General features: G+C 37.3%; 1 protein-coding gene and 1 long non-coding RNA gene across 8 annotated transcripts in view; one reads left to right on the plus strand and one right to left on the minus strand.

Annotated features, from left to right (window-relative positions):
• LOC139357899 (uncharacterized) overlaps positions 1-1,990 on the minus strand; it is a 97,400-nt gene extending 95,410 nt beyond the window's left edge. For both annotated transcript variants that reach the window (XR_011611903.1, XR_011611904.1), the window contains exon 1: positions 1,852-1,990. This is a non-coding gene — a long non-coding RNA (uncharacterized lncRNA). The remainder of the gene's footprint in view (positions 1-1,851) is intronic.
• Positions 1-18,908, plus strand: part of LOC105465444 (ALMS1 centrosome and basal body associated protein) — a 222,632-nt gene that overhangs the window by 180,453 nt on the left and 23,271 nt on the right. For all 6 annotated transcript variants that reach the window (XM_071076913.1, XM_071076915.1, XM_071076914.1 and 3 more), the window contains one exon: positions 3,344-4,506. In XM_071076913.1, the coding sequence (XP_070933014.1) occupies positions 3,344-4,506 (1,163 nt within the window). The remainder of the gene's footprint in view (positions 1-3,343; positions 4,507-18,908) is intronic.

The following is an 18,908-nucleotide window of genomic DNA, read 5'->3' on the forward strand; positions in this document are numbered from 1 at the left end:
GAGCCACCGTGCCCAGGCTTCAGCTTGCTTATTTTCTACTATTCTCGCTATATTTTACTTCAGTCCCAGACTGGGAGGACTATGTTCATTGAAAATACTGATATTAGGAAATAAACATTTTAGAGCAATGTTACCTATTTCCTTATTGTTTTACTTACTGCTTTAATGAATTCTAGATAGCCCTTCAAATTTTTGCTTTATTTATCCTGTTGCCAAGGTATCCTTCCTGAAATACAGCCATAATTATGTTACTCCCCTGTTCAAAATGGCATAGTGGCTCTTCATTTCTTTTAAGAATAAAATTTAAAGTCCTTGGCCTAATGTTCCAGACCTTGTAGAATTTGGCCCCAAATAACCTTTGGTACCTTACTTTCCTCTGCTTTATAAATGAAATAAGCCATACATACTGAATATTTATACTCTCCCTTATTGCCTCAGTGCTTTCCTACTTTTATGCTTTTGCTCATGCTATTTGATGAAACAGGGGAAAGGCCAGCATGGCTGAAGTATAGTTACCAGGAAGAGTGGTACAAAATGGGGAAGAAAAGTTATGTATACTTGTACTTCTTGTTAAGGAGTTTGGGCTTTGTTCTCAGTGTAAGAGAAGGTCATTGAAAGTTGCTAAATAGAAAGTGACAAGTCCAGTTTACATTTTTAAAAGATTACTTTGACCACTATTTGAAGAATAGATTGGAAAAGTACAAGAAGGGACAGGAGACCTATTAGAGACTTGCAGTATTGTGACAGAAAATAGAAATAGATGTGTGATTGTTTGGTGAAGGATTAATGACAGGAGCAGGAAGAGAAGGGAGTTGGAACTATCAAGAATAACTCCCAGATTTTGGCTTGGGCAGTAGGATGATGTGCCAGTTACAGAGATGTGGAAGACCAGGGGAGGTACAATTGTCAAGGAGGCTAGAATAGAGCTCAGTTAGATGGCTGTGACATCCAAGTGGATATATCATGTATATTAGTTGGAACTCAAGAGAAATCATAGCTTGAAATGTAAAGTTGAAAACAGGTAACAGCATGAAAATGGTACTAAAAGCCAGAGGGAGAGATGAGATTACCTAGAAAGAGAATATAGAATGAGAACATTTCCTGGAATTGGCCATACATTGAGGTCATTGATCATATTAGCAAGAGCAGTTTTAGTCCAGGAGTATGGCTGTACTCTGCAGTAATTTGAAGAGTGAATTGGGGTAGGGAGAGAGGTAAAAGAGAGGAAAATAGGTTCCTCTTTAGAAGCTTGGCTATGAGGAGGAGCAGAGAAATGGGCCAGTACCTGTAGGAAGATGTGAGGATTTTCTAAACGTACATACTAAACGATTTTTTCAAGCCATTGGAAATGATCCAGTAGAGAGGGAGAACCTGAAAGATAGAAGAGAGATATGATAGGGAAAGGAAGCAAGGTCTGGAAGGGAAGATGAGTTGGGCTCCAGAGCAGCAGTGGAGGAACTTGCCTTTAAAAGAATGGGAGAGGTGGTGCTGTCTCTGTATCCAGAAGGGTTGTGGGAACAGGTGGATTGGCATAGGTGGCAGCTGACTCAGGACATCCACAGAAAGTGATCCCTCAGCCCAGAATGTTCTTCTGCCTGTTTGTTTGTTTAGCTCTCATTTTTACTTCACATCTCATGCTCCTCAGAGAAATCTTCTCTAGCTACCATTTCCCAGTTAAATTTCTCTTACATCACCTTGTTTTTGTTCTTTGTAGCCACTAATTTAGAATTATATATTTGTTTGTATTTGTTCAGTGCAGAAACTGCAATCTCAAGAACCTGTAGTATCTAAATGAAATCTCCCAATTTTTAAATGTTGCTAGAAAATTCTAAAATTGTATAGTCTACTTACTTTAGGTATAAATGCAGGCCCTGTGTATCCCACTCTACTCAGGGGAAATCCGTAGGGATTCCTAGAGTATTTCATGAAAACTCTGCTTGCCAGTAATCTACAGTGTGGGTGAAAAGGATCCCATCATTGCATGTGTGTATCTTTGTTTCTGCCCATGATGTAAAACTCTAAAACAGTGTTTTGATGTCATAGTGGAGATTAGAATTAGGGCTTATGATTGTGTCTTAGCTCTTTCCTGCCACTGTAACAAAATTCTACAGATCTAAGATCAAGGCACCAGCAGATTGGGTGTCTGGTGAGAGCCCAAAATGGTGTCTTGTTGCTTTGTCCTCACGTGGTGGAAGGCAGGGAAAGGCCAAACAGGATCCTTCAGGCCCTTTTATAAGGGCACTAATCCCATTCATGAAGGTGGAGCCTTCATGACCTAAACACCTCCTGCCTAATACTATTGTATTGGGGATTATGTTTCAACATGAATTTTAGAGGGACACAAACATTCAAACCATAGATAATTGTAAGATACTACATCTAAAAATGCCCTTTTTTTGTATAAAGTGGTGGTTGTCAAAAAGTGAAGATGGAGAGTGGTAAATTTTATGTGTTTTTTACCACAATAAAAAAAATTTGGAAAAAAGTCAAGATGGTCCACAGAAAAGGAATTTCAAAAGGCTGTAAAACATGTAAAAAGGGTTTTTAAAAAAAATTATCCATTTAATTACTGATTATGAAAATGAAGTGTCAGGTTTCTTAGCTGAATATGGGATTACCAGTATCTATCTCTCAGGTTTAATGGCAGGATTAATTAAAAAAACAGATACAGGCCGGGCGCGGTGGCTCAAGCCTGTAATCCCAGCACTTTGGGAGGCCGAGACGGGCGGATCACGAGGTCAGGAGATCGAAACCATCCTGGCTAACACGGTGAAACCCCGTCTCTATTAAGAAATACAAAAAAAAACTAGCCGGGCAAGGTGGCGGGCGCCTGTAGTCCCAGCTACTCGGGAGGCTGAGGCCGGAGAATGGCGTGAACCCGGGAGGCGGAGCTTGCAGTGAGCTGAGATCCGGCCACTGCACTCCAGCCTGGGCGACAGAGCGAGACTCCGTCTCAAAAAAAAAAAAAAAAAAAAAAAAAAAAAAAAAAAAAAAACAGATACAGAGCATATATCATAACACCCTACACAGAACAGGTGGTAAATACATATAGCAGTTGCTTTTATGATCTGGAGAACTGAAGTGCCTTCCTCAAGGTCACATAGCCGGTCAGTGGCAGAGCCCAGGCCAAAATTCATGTCTCTTAAACTTTTACTGTACCAGCGAGGCTGCTAAGAACAAGGCATGAGTCTTTTGTGCAGGCATTGAATTTTCTGATACGTTATATAAACTGTTCTTCCCTTTAGTCTTTGTTATATATCTAAAGAATTGTGAATAGTATTTCTAAACAGAATGCTAATATTTTTAAGTTCTTTCAAAATCTTTTTTTTTTTCTCTTTTTCAGAGTCTGAATGTCATTCAGAATTTGAAAATACTACCCATTCTGTCTTCAGGTCGGCGAAGTTTTACATTCATCATCCCGTACACCTACCAAGTGATCAAGATATTTGCCATGAATCTTTGGGAAGGAGTGTTTTCATGAGACATTCTTGGAAAGATTTCTTTCAGCATCATCCAGACAAACAGAGAGAACACATTTGTCTTCCTCTTCCTTATCAAAACATGGACAAGACTAAGACAGATTATACCAGAATAAAGAGCCTCAGCATCAATGTGAATTTGGGAAACAAAGAGGTGACAGATACTACTAAAAGTCAAGCTAGAGATTATCCAGAATATAGTGGACAAATTAATGATCCAAAAAGGGATCAGAAGGTCACCCCAGAGCAAACAACTCAACACACTGTGAGTTTGAATGAACTGTGGAACAAGTATCGGGAGCGACAGAGGCAACAGAGACAGCCCGAGTTGGGTGACAGGAAAGAACTATCCTTGGTGGACCGACTTGATCGTTTGGCTAAAATTCTTCAGAATCCAATCACGCATTCCCTCCAGGTCTCAGAAAGTACACATGATGATAGCAGAGGGGAACGAGATGTGAAGGAATGGAGTGGTAGACAACAGCAGAGAAACAAGCTGCAGAAAAAGAAGCGGTTTAAAAGCCTAGAGAAAAGCCATAAAAACACAGGCGAGCTTAAAAAAACCAAGGTGCTTTCTCATCATGGAGCTGGGAGGTCTAATCAAATTAAAATTGAACAGATTAAATTTGATAAATATATTCTGAGTAAACAGCCAGGTTTTAATTATATAAGCAACACTTCTTCGGATTGTCGGCCCTCAGAGGAGAGTGAGCTGCTCACAGATACTGCCACCAACATCCTTTCCAGCACCACTTCTACTGTCGAATCAGATATATTGACCCAAACAGATAGAGAAGTGGCTCTGCACGAAAGGAGTAGCTCTGTTTCCACTATTGACACTGCCCGGTTGATTCAAGCTTTTGGCCATGAAAGAGTATGCTTGTCACCCAGACGAATTAAATTATATAGCAGCATCACCAACCAACAGAGGAGATACCTTGAGAAGCGGAGCAAACACAGCAAGAAAGTATTGAATACAGGTCATCCCCTAGTGACTTCTGAGCACACCAGAAGGAGACGCATCCAGGTACATGGCTACAAATTCCATCTGGCAATGTGACTGCCCTCTTCATGGACTTTCTAGTTAAGCTTTGCACACAGGTGAAAAAAACAAGCCATTTGCCCTTTCCTCTCTATACCATTTCTTACCAACTGGAAAAGAGTGAGAAAGTGTAGTACAGTGCTATTGTGAGTTGTCATTATTTTCATCAACATTCATTTACGAATTACCTTTTGAATGAAGGGCTTTGCTGCTAGATCCTTCAGAATCTGTAAACTTTACCCCTGAAATGGGGGAGCTTTGAGGTTAGAATGATCTCTATCCTGAACAATATTGCTGGGTTTATGTTTATTTGGGTTTTTTTTTTTTTTAATTCATTCCTCTCTGTCTTTCAAGAAATATATTTGAGGTTCTTTTAAAAACACACAGACAAACACATAAATAATACAGGTTGGTTTTTTTTTTTTTTTTTTTTGTAATCGAAGAATTGAGTTGATTTAAAAAATTGAAGCTGGGTTGAGCTACAATATGATTTTTAAAAAATGAGTAAATAAGGAAATGTGAATAATGGAAAGACAAATCAAAGCCAGAAGGAAGATAAATAAGCCTTGTGGATGTGGTCGCTAGAAAAGAGCTACAAATTTGGCTTTATGTTTTCTAGCACTTAGTGTTGCTAGAATTTTGTGATCGGTTACATTCATTTTTTAATATAAAAAGAGAACAAAAATTTTAGAAACATTACAGATATTTCTGATACAGAGGCCTTAGATAAATTTATCTCATCTGTCTTCTTAAAGAAGGCACCACAGTGCAACAAAGAGTATCCTCCTGTAAGGCCATTATCGCATTCCTTAGTTTAGGGTGTTAATAAGGGAGATCTCAAGGGGTAAATAAATGTAGGCCATTGCTTTAACCCAAGAGGAAAATTTCAAGTATCGATAGATGTGCTCTCCAAAGAAGGATGCTTGCAAAACAGTTCAGTGGAGTATGGAATGAAAAATATTTGAATTTATATTCATCTTTCTCAACTTTTTAAACTTTATATTTTTGTGTATATTTTATAAGCACAGTAGTGACATAACATATAAATAAATACCTATTTTGGCAATTTGTGCTAAGAAAACATTTTGTCAGTAGGATTACATGATCAAAAGAAATTGGAGACCACTGGTCTAGAGGAAGGGAGGCATGAGATGTTCAGACAATTTATTATAAATATTATTTCTCATCATTGAGAAAAGGTAGTGTTTACATATATAAACAGTAGAATATGCTTTTTTAAAAGTAAGTGAGGAATTGGGAATGACACAGAGTAAGGCTTTTGTTCCATAGGGGAGACAGAGAAATGGATCCAGGAGAGGGTTTGTGTGTGTGTGTAGTAAAATACACATGACATAAAGTTTACAGTTTTGATCATTTTCAAGTATACGATTCTGTGGCATTGAGTATATTCACAGTGTTTTACAACCATCACCACTATCTGTTTCCAGAAATTTTTTATTAACCCAGTGGAAACCCTGTACCCATTAAGCAGTGACTCTCTGTTCCCTCTTCTCACCAGCCCCTGGCAACCAGTAATCTATTTTCTGTCTCTGAGGATTTTCCTATTCTGGTTGTTTCATATAAATGGAATCATTTAATATATGACCTTGGTATCAGGTTTCTCTCTCTTAGACTTAATGTTTTGAATATTCATCCATGGCATAACATGTATCAATACTTCGTTGCTTTTTATAGCTGAGTATTACTCCATTGCATGTATATACCACATTTTGTTTATCCATTCATTCATTGATTTGGGTTGTTTCCACTTTTTGGTTATTGTGAATAGAACTGATATAGAACATTTGTGTACACCTGTCTGCAGTTCTTTTGGGTATATGTCTAGGAATGGAAATGCTGGGCCGTATGGTAATTCTGTGATTAGCTTATTGAGGAACTGCCAGACTATTTCATAGTACCTGCACCATTTTGCATTCCCGTCAGCAGTGTATAAGGGTTCCTCCAACCTTCCTACTTTTTTCCACAGTTACTGCTTTAGTTTATATTTGCACCAGCAGTTCACAAGGGTTTCAATTTTATTGCATCCTTGCCAACACTTATTTTCTATTTTTTAATATATAAGCTAGCCATCCTATTGGGTGTGAGTTAGTATCATTGTGGTTTTGATTTGCATTTCCCTAGTGGTTATTCATGTTGCACATCTTTTTATGTGCTTATTTAACCATTTGTATATCTTCTTTTGAAAAATGTGTTTTCAAGTCATTTGGCCATTTTAAATCTGGCTGTTTGATTTTTTAGTTTTTGAGTTGTAGGGATTTTCTATATATTCTGGATATTGATCTCTTATTAGATACATGATCTGCAAATATTTTCTCCCATTTTGTAGGTTGCCTCTTTTACAACAGTCATTCTGCTGACTGTGTCTTCTGACATACAGAAGTTTTAAATTTTGTTGTAGTCCAATGTAGCTATTTTTTTGTTTGTTTGTTTGTTTCTTGTGCTTTCGATGTCATATCTTAGAAATATTTGCCAAATCCAGTGTCATGAAAGTTTTCTTCTTAAGAGTTTAATAATTTTAACTTTTACTTTTAGATCTTTGATCCATTTTGAGTTAATTTTTGTGTATGGTGTAAGATAAGGGTTCACCTTCATTCTTTTGCATGTGACTATCCCATTTTCTCAACACCATTTGTTGAAAAGACTTTGTTTTTTCCCCAGTGAATGTTCTTGGCACTCTTGCCAAAATTCGTTTAGCCATATATGTGAGGGTTTTTATCTGTGCTCTCTATTATGTTAGTCTATATGTCTCTCTTTATGCCAATACTGCACTGTTTTGATTTACTGTATCTTTATGAGTTTTGAAAGCAGGTAGTGTGAAACCTGTAACTTAGTTCTTTTTTCAAAATCATTTTGGCTCTTTGGTGTCCCTTGAGATTTCATGAATTTTTAGTAAATATTTTATTGTTTTTAATACTATCATATGTGCAGTCCTCTTTCTTAATTTCATGTTTGGATTATTCATTGCTAATGTATAGGTACATAAATAATTTTTACATACTTGTATCTTGCAGCTTTGCTGAATTTATTAACTATTTTCTTTTGGATTTTTAAGGATCTGAGGATTTCATGTTGAGGAAATTCCCTTCTTTTTCTATTTTGATGAGTATTTTTGTCATGAAAGCGTTTTGGTATTTGCCAAATTCTTCAACATCTATTGAGATTACTAATTTTTTTCTTTTTTCTTTCCTTTTTTTTTTTTTTTTTTGAGACAGAGTTTGGCTCTTGTTGCCCAGGCTGGAGTGCAATGGCGTGATCTCAGCTCACTGCAACCTCTGCCTTCTGGATTCAACTGATTCTCCTGCTTCAGCCTCCCAAGTAGCTGGGATTACAGGTGCCTGCCACCACACCCAGCTATTTTTTGGATTTTTAGTAGAGACAGGGTTTTACCATGTTGGCCAGGCTGGTCTCGAACCCCTGACCTCAGGTGATCCACCCCTCTCGGTCTCCCAAAGTGCTGGGATTACAGGAGTGAGCCATCATGCCTGGCCTGTTTTTTTCTTTTAATCTGTTAATATGGTATATATTTATTGATAATCATATTTTGAACCAACTTTACATTCCTGAGATAAATACCACTTGATCATAAAATTCTGTTCATATGCTGCAGGATTGTTTATTAGAATTTGAAGAGGACTTTTTACGTCTGTATTCACAGGGAATATTGGTCTACAGTTTTTTTGTGATGTCTTTACTGCCTTTAGTATCAGGGTACTACTGGCCTTATAGAACAAGGAAGTTTTCCCACCCCTTGTTTTTGGATAATGAGTTTGAGAAGGATTAATGTTAATGATTGATGTTAATTCTTTTTTTTTTTTTTTTTTTTTTTTTTTTTTTTTTTTTTTTTTTTGAGACGGAGTCTCACGCTGTTGCCCAGGCTGGAGTGCAGTGGCGTGATCTCGGCTCACTGCAAGCTCCGCCTCCCGGGTTCCCGCCATTCTCCTGCCTCAGCCTCCTGAGTAGCTGGGACTACAGGCGCCCGCCACTGCGCCCGGCTAATTTTTTGTATTTTTAGTAGAGACGGGGTTTCACTGTGGTCTCGATCTCCTGACCTTGTGATCCGCCCGCCTCGGCCTCCCAAAGTGCTGGGATTACAGGCTTGAGCCACCGCGCCCGGCCTGATGTTAATTCTTTAAATGTTTGGTAGAATTCACCAGTAAAGCCATCTGATCGTGTGTTTTTATTTGGGGAAATTTTTTTTTTTCATTACTGATTCAATGTCTTCTTATAAGTCTAGATTTTGTTTCCTCTTGAGTCGGTTTCTGTAGTTCATGTTATCTCCATTGAATCTACATTATTACTTCTGCTTGCTTTGGAGTTTTGTTTTTTTTTTTTTCTCATTTCTTATGATTCAAAGTTAGGTTATTCATTTGGGATTATTCTTTAATGTAGGCATTTGTAGCTATAAATGTCTCTTTGAGCCTTGCTTTTGTAGATAAGCTCTGCCTTCATTGCATGCCGTTAAGTTTTGGCATGTTTTGTCTTCTTTTTCATTCAAAGTGTTTGCTGGTTTCTTTTTTGACCATTGGGTGTTTAGGACAGTGTTGTTTAATTTCTACTTGTGAATTCCCCACCTTTCCTTGTTATTGATTTCTGGTTTTACTCCATTGTGACCAGAGAATATACTTTGTATTATTTCAGTCCTTCATTTATGACCTTGCATATGATCTGTCCTTGAGAATTTTATGTGCATTTAAGAAGAATGTGTATTCTGTTGCTGTTTGGAGTGTTCTCTATTGTGTTAGGTCTAGCTGGTTTTGTTGTTCAAGTCCTCCATTTCCTTATCAGTCTTTTGTCCAGTTTTTCTATGGCTATCAGAAGTGGAGTATTGAAGTCGCCAGCTGTTACTGTGGAACTATCTATTTCTCCATTGAAATCTGTCATTTTTTTGCTTCATGTGTTTTAGGGCTCTGTTGTCAGATGTGTATATGTTCATAATTGTTATATCCTCTTCATGGATTAATCGTTTTATCAGTACAAAATCCTATTTTTGTGTCTTGTAACAATTTTTAATGTAAAGTCTGTTTTGTCTGATATTAGGGTAACTACCCCAGCTCTCTTTTGGGTAATTATTTTCGTAGAATACCATTTTCATCCTTTTAATTTCTAACTTTTTGTGTCTTTGGATGTAAAGCAAGTCTCTTTTAGACATAACATAGATCATCATTTTTTATAATCTATTCTGCCCTCTCTGCCTTTTAATTGGTGAGTATAATCCATTTACATTTAATTTCATAAGAAAGGACTTACTTTTCCCATGTTGTTGTTTGTTTTCTTTATGTCATATCTTTTTTGTTTTTCATTTCTGCTGCATTCTTTGTATCTAACTGATTTTTTGTAGTGTACCAGTTTTAGTCCCTTTTCATTTTTTTTTTTTTTTAACAATTCATAGTTATTTTCTTACTGGTTACATTTAATTACAAGTAATACCTTAAACATATAACAACCTAATATGAAATAAAACCAACTTAGCTTCAATAATATACAAACACTGTTGTTAATACATCTCTATTCTTCCCCTTAACTTTAATAATATACAAAAACTGTGGGTAGACATCTCCATCCCTTCCTCTTTAATTGTTATAGTCACAGATTACATCTTCATTTTGTCCCCACAAAAATAGATTTATAATTATTTTATGCATTCGTTTTTTTAAATCAGATAAGGAAAAAGGGAAGAGTTACAAACCAGAAGTATAATAAGGACTTTATTTTTACCTGTGTAATTGCCTTACCCTTATTTCTTATGCCTTATTTCCATGTATATGCCTTAAGCCTTATTTCTATGTATAACTTCAAGGTATTGTCAAGTGTCCTTTCATTTCACCTTGGAGTGGACTCTGTCATTCCTTATAGGGAAGGTCTACTGGTAACAAATTTACTTTTGTTTATCTGGGAATGTCTTTAATTTCTCTTCTTTTTTTTTTTTTTTTTTTTTTGAGACGGAGTCTTGCTGTTGTCGGCCTGGGATGGAGTGTAATGGTACGATCTCAGCTCACTGCATCCTCCACCTCCCAGGTTCCAACAGTTCTCCTGCCTCAACCTCCCAAGTAGCTGAGATTACAGGCGCCCACCACCATGCCTGGGTAATTTTTATATTTTTAGTAGAGACAGGGTTTCACCATGTTGGCCAGGCTGGTCTTGAACTCCTGACCTCAGGTGACCCACCTGCCTTGACTTCCCAAAGTGCTGGGATTACAGGTATGAGCCACTGTACCAGGCCTTTTTTTTTTTTTTTTTTTTTTTTTTTTAATCTTTTTAAGATAGAGTCTCACTCTGTCACCCAAGCTGGAGTACAGTGGCGCAGTCTTGGCTCACTGCAACCTCCACCTCCCGGGTTCGAGTGATTATTCTGCCTCAGCCTCCTGAGTAGCTGGGATTACAGGCGCCCACCACCACACCCAGCTAATTTTTGTATTTTAGTAGAGATGTGGTTTCACCATGTTGGCCAGGCTGGTCTTGAACTCCTGACCTCAGGTGATCCACCCACCTCAGCCTCCCAAAGTCTCCTTTATTCTTAAAGTTTTGCTGGAGATAGATTTCTTGTCTTACACTTTTTGTCTTTCATCATTTCAAATATGTCGTTTCACTGCCTATTGGCCTCCATGGTTTCTGGTGAGAAATTAGCAATTAATCTTACCAAGGATCCCTTCTGTGCTCGCCCTTACCCTTACTGCTTTCACGATTCTCTGTCTTTGGCTTTGACATTTTGATTATAACATGGCTCAGTGTGGCTGTCTTTCAGTTTATCCTACTAAGAGTTCATTGAGCTACTTAGACTTTAGATTCATGTTTTCCCCTTATCAAGTTGGAGGAGTTTCCAACCATTATTTCTCCAAATATTCCTTCTGCCCCTTTCTTTCTCTCCTCTTTTGGGATTCCTAATGTGCATATGTTGCTAAGTTTGATGGTGTTCTACAAGTCTTTTAAGCTCTGTTCATTTTTCTTCATTCTGTTTTCTTTCTATTTTTTTAGAGTAGGGTTTCGCCTATCTCCCAGACTAGAGTACAGTGATGTAATCATAGCTCACTGCAGCCTTGAACTGTGGGCTCAAGAAATCTTTCTGCCTCAGCTTCCTGAGTGGCTGGGACTACAAGGCATGCACCACCACACTTATCTCATTCTGTTTTCTCTTGTCCCTCAGAGTATGTAATTTCATTTCACCTATCTTCAAGTTCACTGATCTTTCATCTGTGTGATCAAATCTGGTATTGAACTGCTCTAGTGAATTTTTCATTTTAGCTCTTGTACTTTTCAGCTTCATATTTTCTATTCGATTCCTCTTTGTCTTCATTGATATTCTCTTTGTTGAGACATTGTTCTCTTCATTTCCTTTAGTTCTTTATCCATGGTTTCCTTTAGCTCTTTGAGCATATTTAAAACAGTTGATTTAAAGCTTTTGCCTAGTAAGTCTACTGTGTGTTCTTCCTAAGGGACAATTTCTATTTATTTGTCTCCTCTAACCCATGAATGGGCCATACTTTCTTGTTTCTTTTCATGCTTCATAATGTTTTGTTAAAATTTTGACATTTTGAATATGATGTGATAACTCTGGACATCAGATTTTCCTCCCCTTCTCTAGGGTTTGTAGTTACTGCTTGTTGTAAGTTAAAGTTGTTGGTTTATTTAGTGACTTTTCTAAATTATGTTTGTAACGACTATACTCTTTATTGGTGTGTGATATTTCTGTTCCTTTAGCTCAGTAGCTAGCTACTTGTTTGATAGAGATTTTCTTAAATTTCTGGGGCCAAAAAAAGCCAAAGAAAAAAGAAAATTCCCCAAGTCTTTGCAGATTTTCTGCATTCGGACACTCCTTCAGTGCTTAGCCAGGCCATTCACACCTCTGCCTTAGCCTTGCTTCCTACTTGTACTGAGCCTAAAGGTCAACTAGTGGTGGAAGCGTCTGATCTTCTCAGGTCTTTTCTGAACATGCATCTTGCTCTGTGCATGCACTTTCTAGTTTCCCTAGTGTACATGGGAAATTTTCCAAGCCCTTATGCCCCAAAGATTCCCAGTGTTTCTTCCCTGCTTTTAGTGTGTCTGTTGTTTCCCTCAAACTGTTAATTTTTGCTCCAGGCAGTAGTGCCTTGTTCATTTGGTTTTCAATATTTTCAAGGAAGATTCTTTCTCTATAAAACTACTTTTTCACTCTAAGAGAGTTATGTTAGGTGAAACTAAGGCAGGTCCCTTCTGTCAGTCCACAGTGAATACTCAGACATGTCAAAACAAACACAATTCTTTGGGAACAAGGTACTACTCCGCGCTCTCTTTGGGAGAAGGTACCTAGAGCAGGACCAAGGGCTACCATCTTTAAGACCACCATGCTGGGTAAGGCGATAGCAGAAGGCTAAGTGAAAATGCTACAAAGTTCTTCTACCTTGTGCTGATGGCCTTTCTCCTGGTTTAGCAAACACTTGGTTACTATAAACCTTTGACTATCTTCCAAAGTTCAGATGAGGTTGGTTTTGACAGTTTTCCCTATTTTCTGGTGTTTCTAGAGAAGGCACTGGCTCCCTTGGAGGTCTCTACTCCACCATTTTTGGTTGTCGTTCCCAAGTAGAGTTGCGTGTCCCTCTGACCATCAGAATAACTAGAGTGACATCAATATAAGGATATGTGATAGGCGTTCTTTCTTTTTTTCTTTTTTTTTTTTTTTTTTCTTTTTTTGAGACATAGTCTCTATTGCCCAGGCTGGAGTGCAGTGGCACAATCTCAGCTCACTGCAACCTCTGCCTCCTGGGTTCAAGCAATTCTTCAAGCGATTCTTCTGCCTCCGCCTCCTGAGTAGCTGGGACTACAGGCGTGCACCACCACGCTTGGCTAATTTTTTGTATTGTAGTAGAGATAGGGTTTCACCATGTTTGTCAGGATGGTCTTGATCTCCTGACCTCGTGATCTGTCCGCCTCGACTTCCCCAAATGCTGGGATTACAGGCATAAGCCACTGTGCCTGGCCTGTGTTCTGTTTTTAATATCTTTGCCTTTGATTTTACTTCATCCGGTACAGTTTTATTTTTAAATTTGCATTTGCACTATTGCTCTTTGCCCATCCTTTTACACTTTTTGAGTCACTTTACTCAAGTGTTAGTAACATCTGAATTTAACTTTTTTCCCACCCAATCTGAAGGTCTTTCTTTTGAAACAAATTTATTCCATTTAAGTTTATTGTTGTAAATATGTTTGGTTTAAATTTTATTATTTTGGCTTTTGTTTTTCATTCTGATATGTTTATTAAATAAAGGTTTGTTCAACTAAATTTCATTTCAAAGCAAGGAGATGGGTGAATTTCTTGTGTGTGGTAAGAAACACATACCAAAAAATTCCCTTCTTAACTATTCTTAAGTGTACAAGTCAGTAATGTTAAATGTATTCACACAGTGTTGAAACCGATCTCCAGAACTTTTTCATATTGCAAACTTGAAACTCGATACCCATTGAACAACAACTGCCTTTGTCCCCCTCCCCCAGCTCCTGGTAATCACTATTCTGCTTCCTCTCTATGAATTTGACTACCTTAGACACCTCATAGGAGTGTAAACATACAGAGTTGTCTTTTTGTGACTGACTTATTTCACTTAGCATAAAAGCTTAAAGATTCATCCATGTTGTAGCATGTTACAGGATTTCCTTCCCTTTTAAGTCTGTATAATATTCTACTGTTTACATATACCGCATTTTGTTTATCCATTATTCGTTGATGGACGTTTGCGTTATTTCCACCTTTTAGCTATGGTAAATAGTGTTGCTGTGAACATGGGTACATAAATGTCTTTTTAAGACCTTGCTTTCATTTCCTCTGGATATATACCCAGAAGAAGGATTGCCAGATCATACAGTAGTTCTATTTTTAGCTTTTTGTGGAGCCTCAACACTGTTTTCCATAGGTGTTGTGCCATTTTGCAATGCCACGAACAGTGTACAAGGGTTCTAATTTCTTGACATCCTTACCAACACTTTTTTTTTTTATAGTAGCCATCCTCATGGGTGTGAGGTGATATTGTTTTGATTTGCATTGCTCTTATGCTTAGTGATACTGAGCATTTTTTTATATGCTTTTTGGTCATTTGTATGTCATCTTTAGAGAAATGTCTATTCAAGTCCATTTTTTCTTTCTTTTTTATTTATTTATTATTATTATTTTAAAGGCGGAGTCTCACTGTTTTGTTCAGGCTGGTCTCGAACTCCAGGGCTCAAGCAGTCTTTCCCCATTGGCCTCCCAAAGTGCTGGGATTATAAGCATGAATCACCACACCTGGCCTGCCCATTTTGTAGTTAGGTTATTTGATTTTTGTTGTTGTTACGACTGCTTTATATTTTCTGTATGTTAACCCCTTCCCAGATACATGATTTGCAAATATTTTCTCCCATTCAATAGGTTTTCTTTCACTCTGTTGATTGTGTCCCCTGACGTACAAGTTTTTAAGTTTAGCGTGATCCCATTTGTCTATTTTTGCTTTTGTTACCTGTGATTTTGGTGTAATATTCAAAAAATTATTGCCACATTGAATGTCATGAAGCTTTTTCTCTAAGAGTTATATAGGTTTAGGTCTTCAATTTAGGTCTTTAACCCATTTTGAGTTAATTTTTGTACATGATATAAGATAAGGGTCCAGTTTCATTCTTTTGCATGTGGATATCCAGTTATCCAAGCATTGTTTGTTGAAAAACTACCCTTTTCCCACTGAGTGGTCTTGGCACCCTCGTCAAAAATCATTTGAACATATACCTGAGAGTTTATTTCTGGGCATGTTTTCTTATTTCATTGGTCTACTTGTTTGTCTTTATGATAATATCACACTATTTTGATTTCTGTTCCTCTGGTGATATGTTTTCAAATCAGGAAGTGTGAATCCCCCAACATTGTTCTTGTCTTTCAAAATTGTTTTGGCTATTCAGGATTTCTTATCATTTTTAATGATTTCTTGCTATTTCCAATCTTTTTTGTTGATTGCTATGTAATACATGTTTCTTCAAGTCGGTTTTTTGTTAACTTAGCAACTATGTAATCTAATTAACTAATATGCTTTAACCACTTTCTCAATCTATCACTATCAGATATGAAACTATCTATTGGCTCTATCATATGAAACATTAAGAAACTGATTTTACTTCTTCCCATCTATCCCCCACATAATTTTCCCCAACTAACCGATAGTGGTTATATTTTGTGAATTTTGTATCAGCTCATTTATAGTAGTAGTATTACTACATTGACTAGCTTCTCTTTCAAGAATTAGAATATTTTACTTCCATTTTATAAGATCATGAGTTATTTTATATTAGTTGTATTTAAATATAGGGTCAGTATTTAACCAGGAATCTTTTCACATACCTATTTATGAGTTTGTTAATTTCAATCTGTTGCTTGACTAGAATGTTACATGTTCAGGAGTGATCGTCTTTTATGTTCTTGCAAATTTGAGACTGTTACCTTTATGTACCAGAACAACTGGGTTGGATATAAAAGTTTTGATTAACAGTTCTTAATTCAAAACTCTGTTAATTTTGCTCCTCTTTTCTGGGTGCCAGTATTTAATGTTTGTGTTAGCAGAGGCAGCCCTGATTTTTTTTCTCCCTAATAGGGGTCCTAGTTTTATATGGTATGTGTGTGTATATACACACACACACACACACACGTGTATATATATACATTATATATATATACACACATATATACACAAACACATATATACACATATATACACACACACAAAGCTTGCTTGTTTCTTTATTTCCATTGTTTGGGGGAAACAGGTGGTTTTTCATTACATAGATAAGTTCTTTAGTGGTGATTTCTGAGATTTTGGTGCACCCATCACCTGAGCAGTGTACACTGTACCCAATGTATAGTCTTTTATTCCTCATCCGCCTTCCACCCTTCCCCGCCAAGTCCCAAAATCCATTATATCATCCTTATTCCTTCGTGTCCTCATAACTTAGCTCCCCCTTATAAATGAGAACATACGATATTTGGTTTTCCATTCCTGAGTTACTTCACTTAGAATAATGGTCTCCAACTCCAGGTTGCTGCAAATGCCATTATTTTATTCCTTTTTATGGATGGGTAGTATTCCATGGTGTATATGTGCCACATTTTCTTTTTGCATTGGTTGATAGGCATTTAGGCTGCTTCCGTGTTTTTGCAATTGTGAATCATGCTACTATAAACATGCATGTGCAAGTATCTTTTTCATATAATAACATATTTTCCTCTGAGTAGATACCCAGTAGTGGGACTGCTGGATCAAATGGTAGTTCTACTTTTAGTTCTTTAAGGGATCTCCATACTGTTTTCCATAATGGTTATACTAGTTTACATCCTCACCAATATTCCCTTTTCACCATGTCTACGCCAACATCTATTTTTTTTTATTTTTTTAATTATTTATTTATTTTTTATTTTTTTTATTTTTTTTATTTTTTTATTTTTTTAGTTACTCCTACAAATTATGTTCTTGTAGGAGTAATGTGGTATCTCATTGTGGTTTTAACTTGCATTTCCCTTATAATTAATGATGATGAGCTTGCTTTTTTTTTTTTTTTTTTTTTTGAGATGGAGTCTCACTCTGTCACCCAGGCTAGAGTGCAGTGGTGCAGTCTTGGCTCACCACAACCTCTGCTTCCCAGGTTCAAGCGATTCTCCTGCCTCAGCCTCCCAAGTAGCTGGGATTACAGGCACGTGCCACCATGTCCAGCTAATTTTTTTGTATTTTTAGTAAAGATGGGGTTTCACTGTCTTAGCCAGGATGGTCTTGATCTCCTGACCTCATGATCTGCCTGCCTTAGCCTCCCAAAGTGCTGGGATTACAGGCATAAGCCACCACACCTGGCCAATGATGATCATTTTTTCACATACTTGTTGCCTTCCCCCCAACGGAGTCTCGCTCTTGTCGCCCTAGCTGGAGTACAGTGGCACAATCTCTGCTCACTGCAACCTCTGCATCCCTGGTTCAAGCAGTTCTCCTGCCTCAGTCCTCTAGAGTAGCTGGGATAACAGGTGCCTACCACCAGCCCAGCTAATTGTTTGTATTTTCAGTATTTAACTTTTTGTTTTTGTATTTTGTATTTTGTATTTTAGTAGTGGTTTCACAACATTGACCAGGCTGATCTCGAACTCCTGACCTCAGGTGATCCACCCGCCTCAGCCTCCCAAAGTGCTGGGATTACAGACATGAGTCATTGAACCTAGCCCATTTGTATACCTTCTTTTGAGAATTGTCTGTTGTCCTTTGCCCACTTTTTGATGGGATTGTTTGTTCTTTTCTTGCTGATTTGTTTGAGTTCCTTGTAGATTCTGCGTATTAGTCTGTTGTCGGATGCGCAGTTTGCAAGCATTTTCTCCCATTTTGTGAGTTGTTTGCTGATTATTTCTTTTGATGTGCAGGTCCCATCTATTTATCTTTGTTTTTTGTTGCATTTGCTTTTGGATTCTTGTCATGAGCTCTTTTCCTAAGCCAATGTCTACAAGAGTTTTTCCAGTGTTATCTTACAGAATTGTTATGGTTTCAGGTCTTAGATTTAAGTCTTTAATCCATCTTGAGTTAATTTTTTTGTAAGGTGAGAGATGAGGATCCAGTTTCATTCTTCTGTATATGGCTTGCTAATTATCCCAGCACCATTTGTTGAATAGGGTGTCCTTTCCTCACTTTATATTTTTGTTTGCTTTGTCAAAGATCAGCTGGCTGTAAGTATTTGGCTTTATTTCTAGGTTCTCTATTCTGTTCCATTGGTCTTCATGCCTATTTTTATACCAGTACCTTGCTGTTTTGTTAACTATACCCTTATAGTATAGTTTGAAGTCAGGTAATAATGAGGCCCCCAGATTTGTTCTTTTTGCTTAGTCATACTTCAGCTTTCTACACTGTTTTTTGGTTCCATATGAATTTTAGGATTGTTTTTCTAGTTCTGTGAAGAATGATGATGGTATTTTGATGGGAATTGCATTGAATATGTAGATTGCTTTTGGCAATATGGTCATTTTCACAATATCAATTTTGCCATCCATGAGCATGGGATAGGTTTCCATTTGTTTGTGTCATCAGTGATTTCTTTCAGCAGTGTTTTTTCATTTTCCTTGTAGAGATCTTTCACCTCCTTGGTTAGGTATATTCCTAAGTTTTGTTTTGTTTTGTTTTTTGTTTTTTTTGCAGTTGTTGTAAAAGGGATTGAGTTCCTGATTTGTTTCTCAGCTTGGTCTTCGTTGGTGCATAGCAGTGCTACTGATTTGTGTACATTGATTTTGTATCCTGTAATTTTACTGAATTCATTTATCAGATCTAGGAGCTTTTTGTATGAGTCTTTAAGATTTTCTGGGCATACAGTCATATCATCGGCAAACAGTGACAGTTTGACTTCCTATTTTCCTGCTTG

The sequence above is a fragment of the Macaca nemestrina genome, chromosome 13, assembly GCF_043159975.1.
Source record: "Macaca nemestrina isolate mMacNem1 chromosome 13, mMacNem.hap1, whole genome shotgun sequence".
In the NCBI taxonomy this organism is placed as follows: domain Eukaryota; kingdom Metazoa; phylum Chordata; class Mammalia; order Primates; family Cercopithecidae; genus Macaca; species Macaca nemestrina.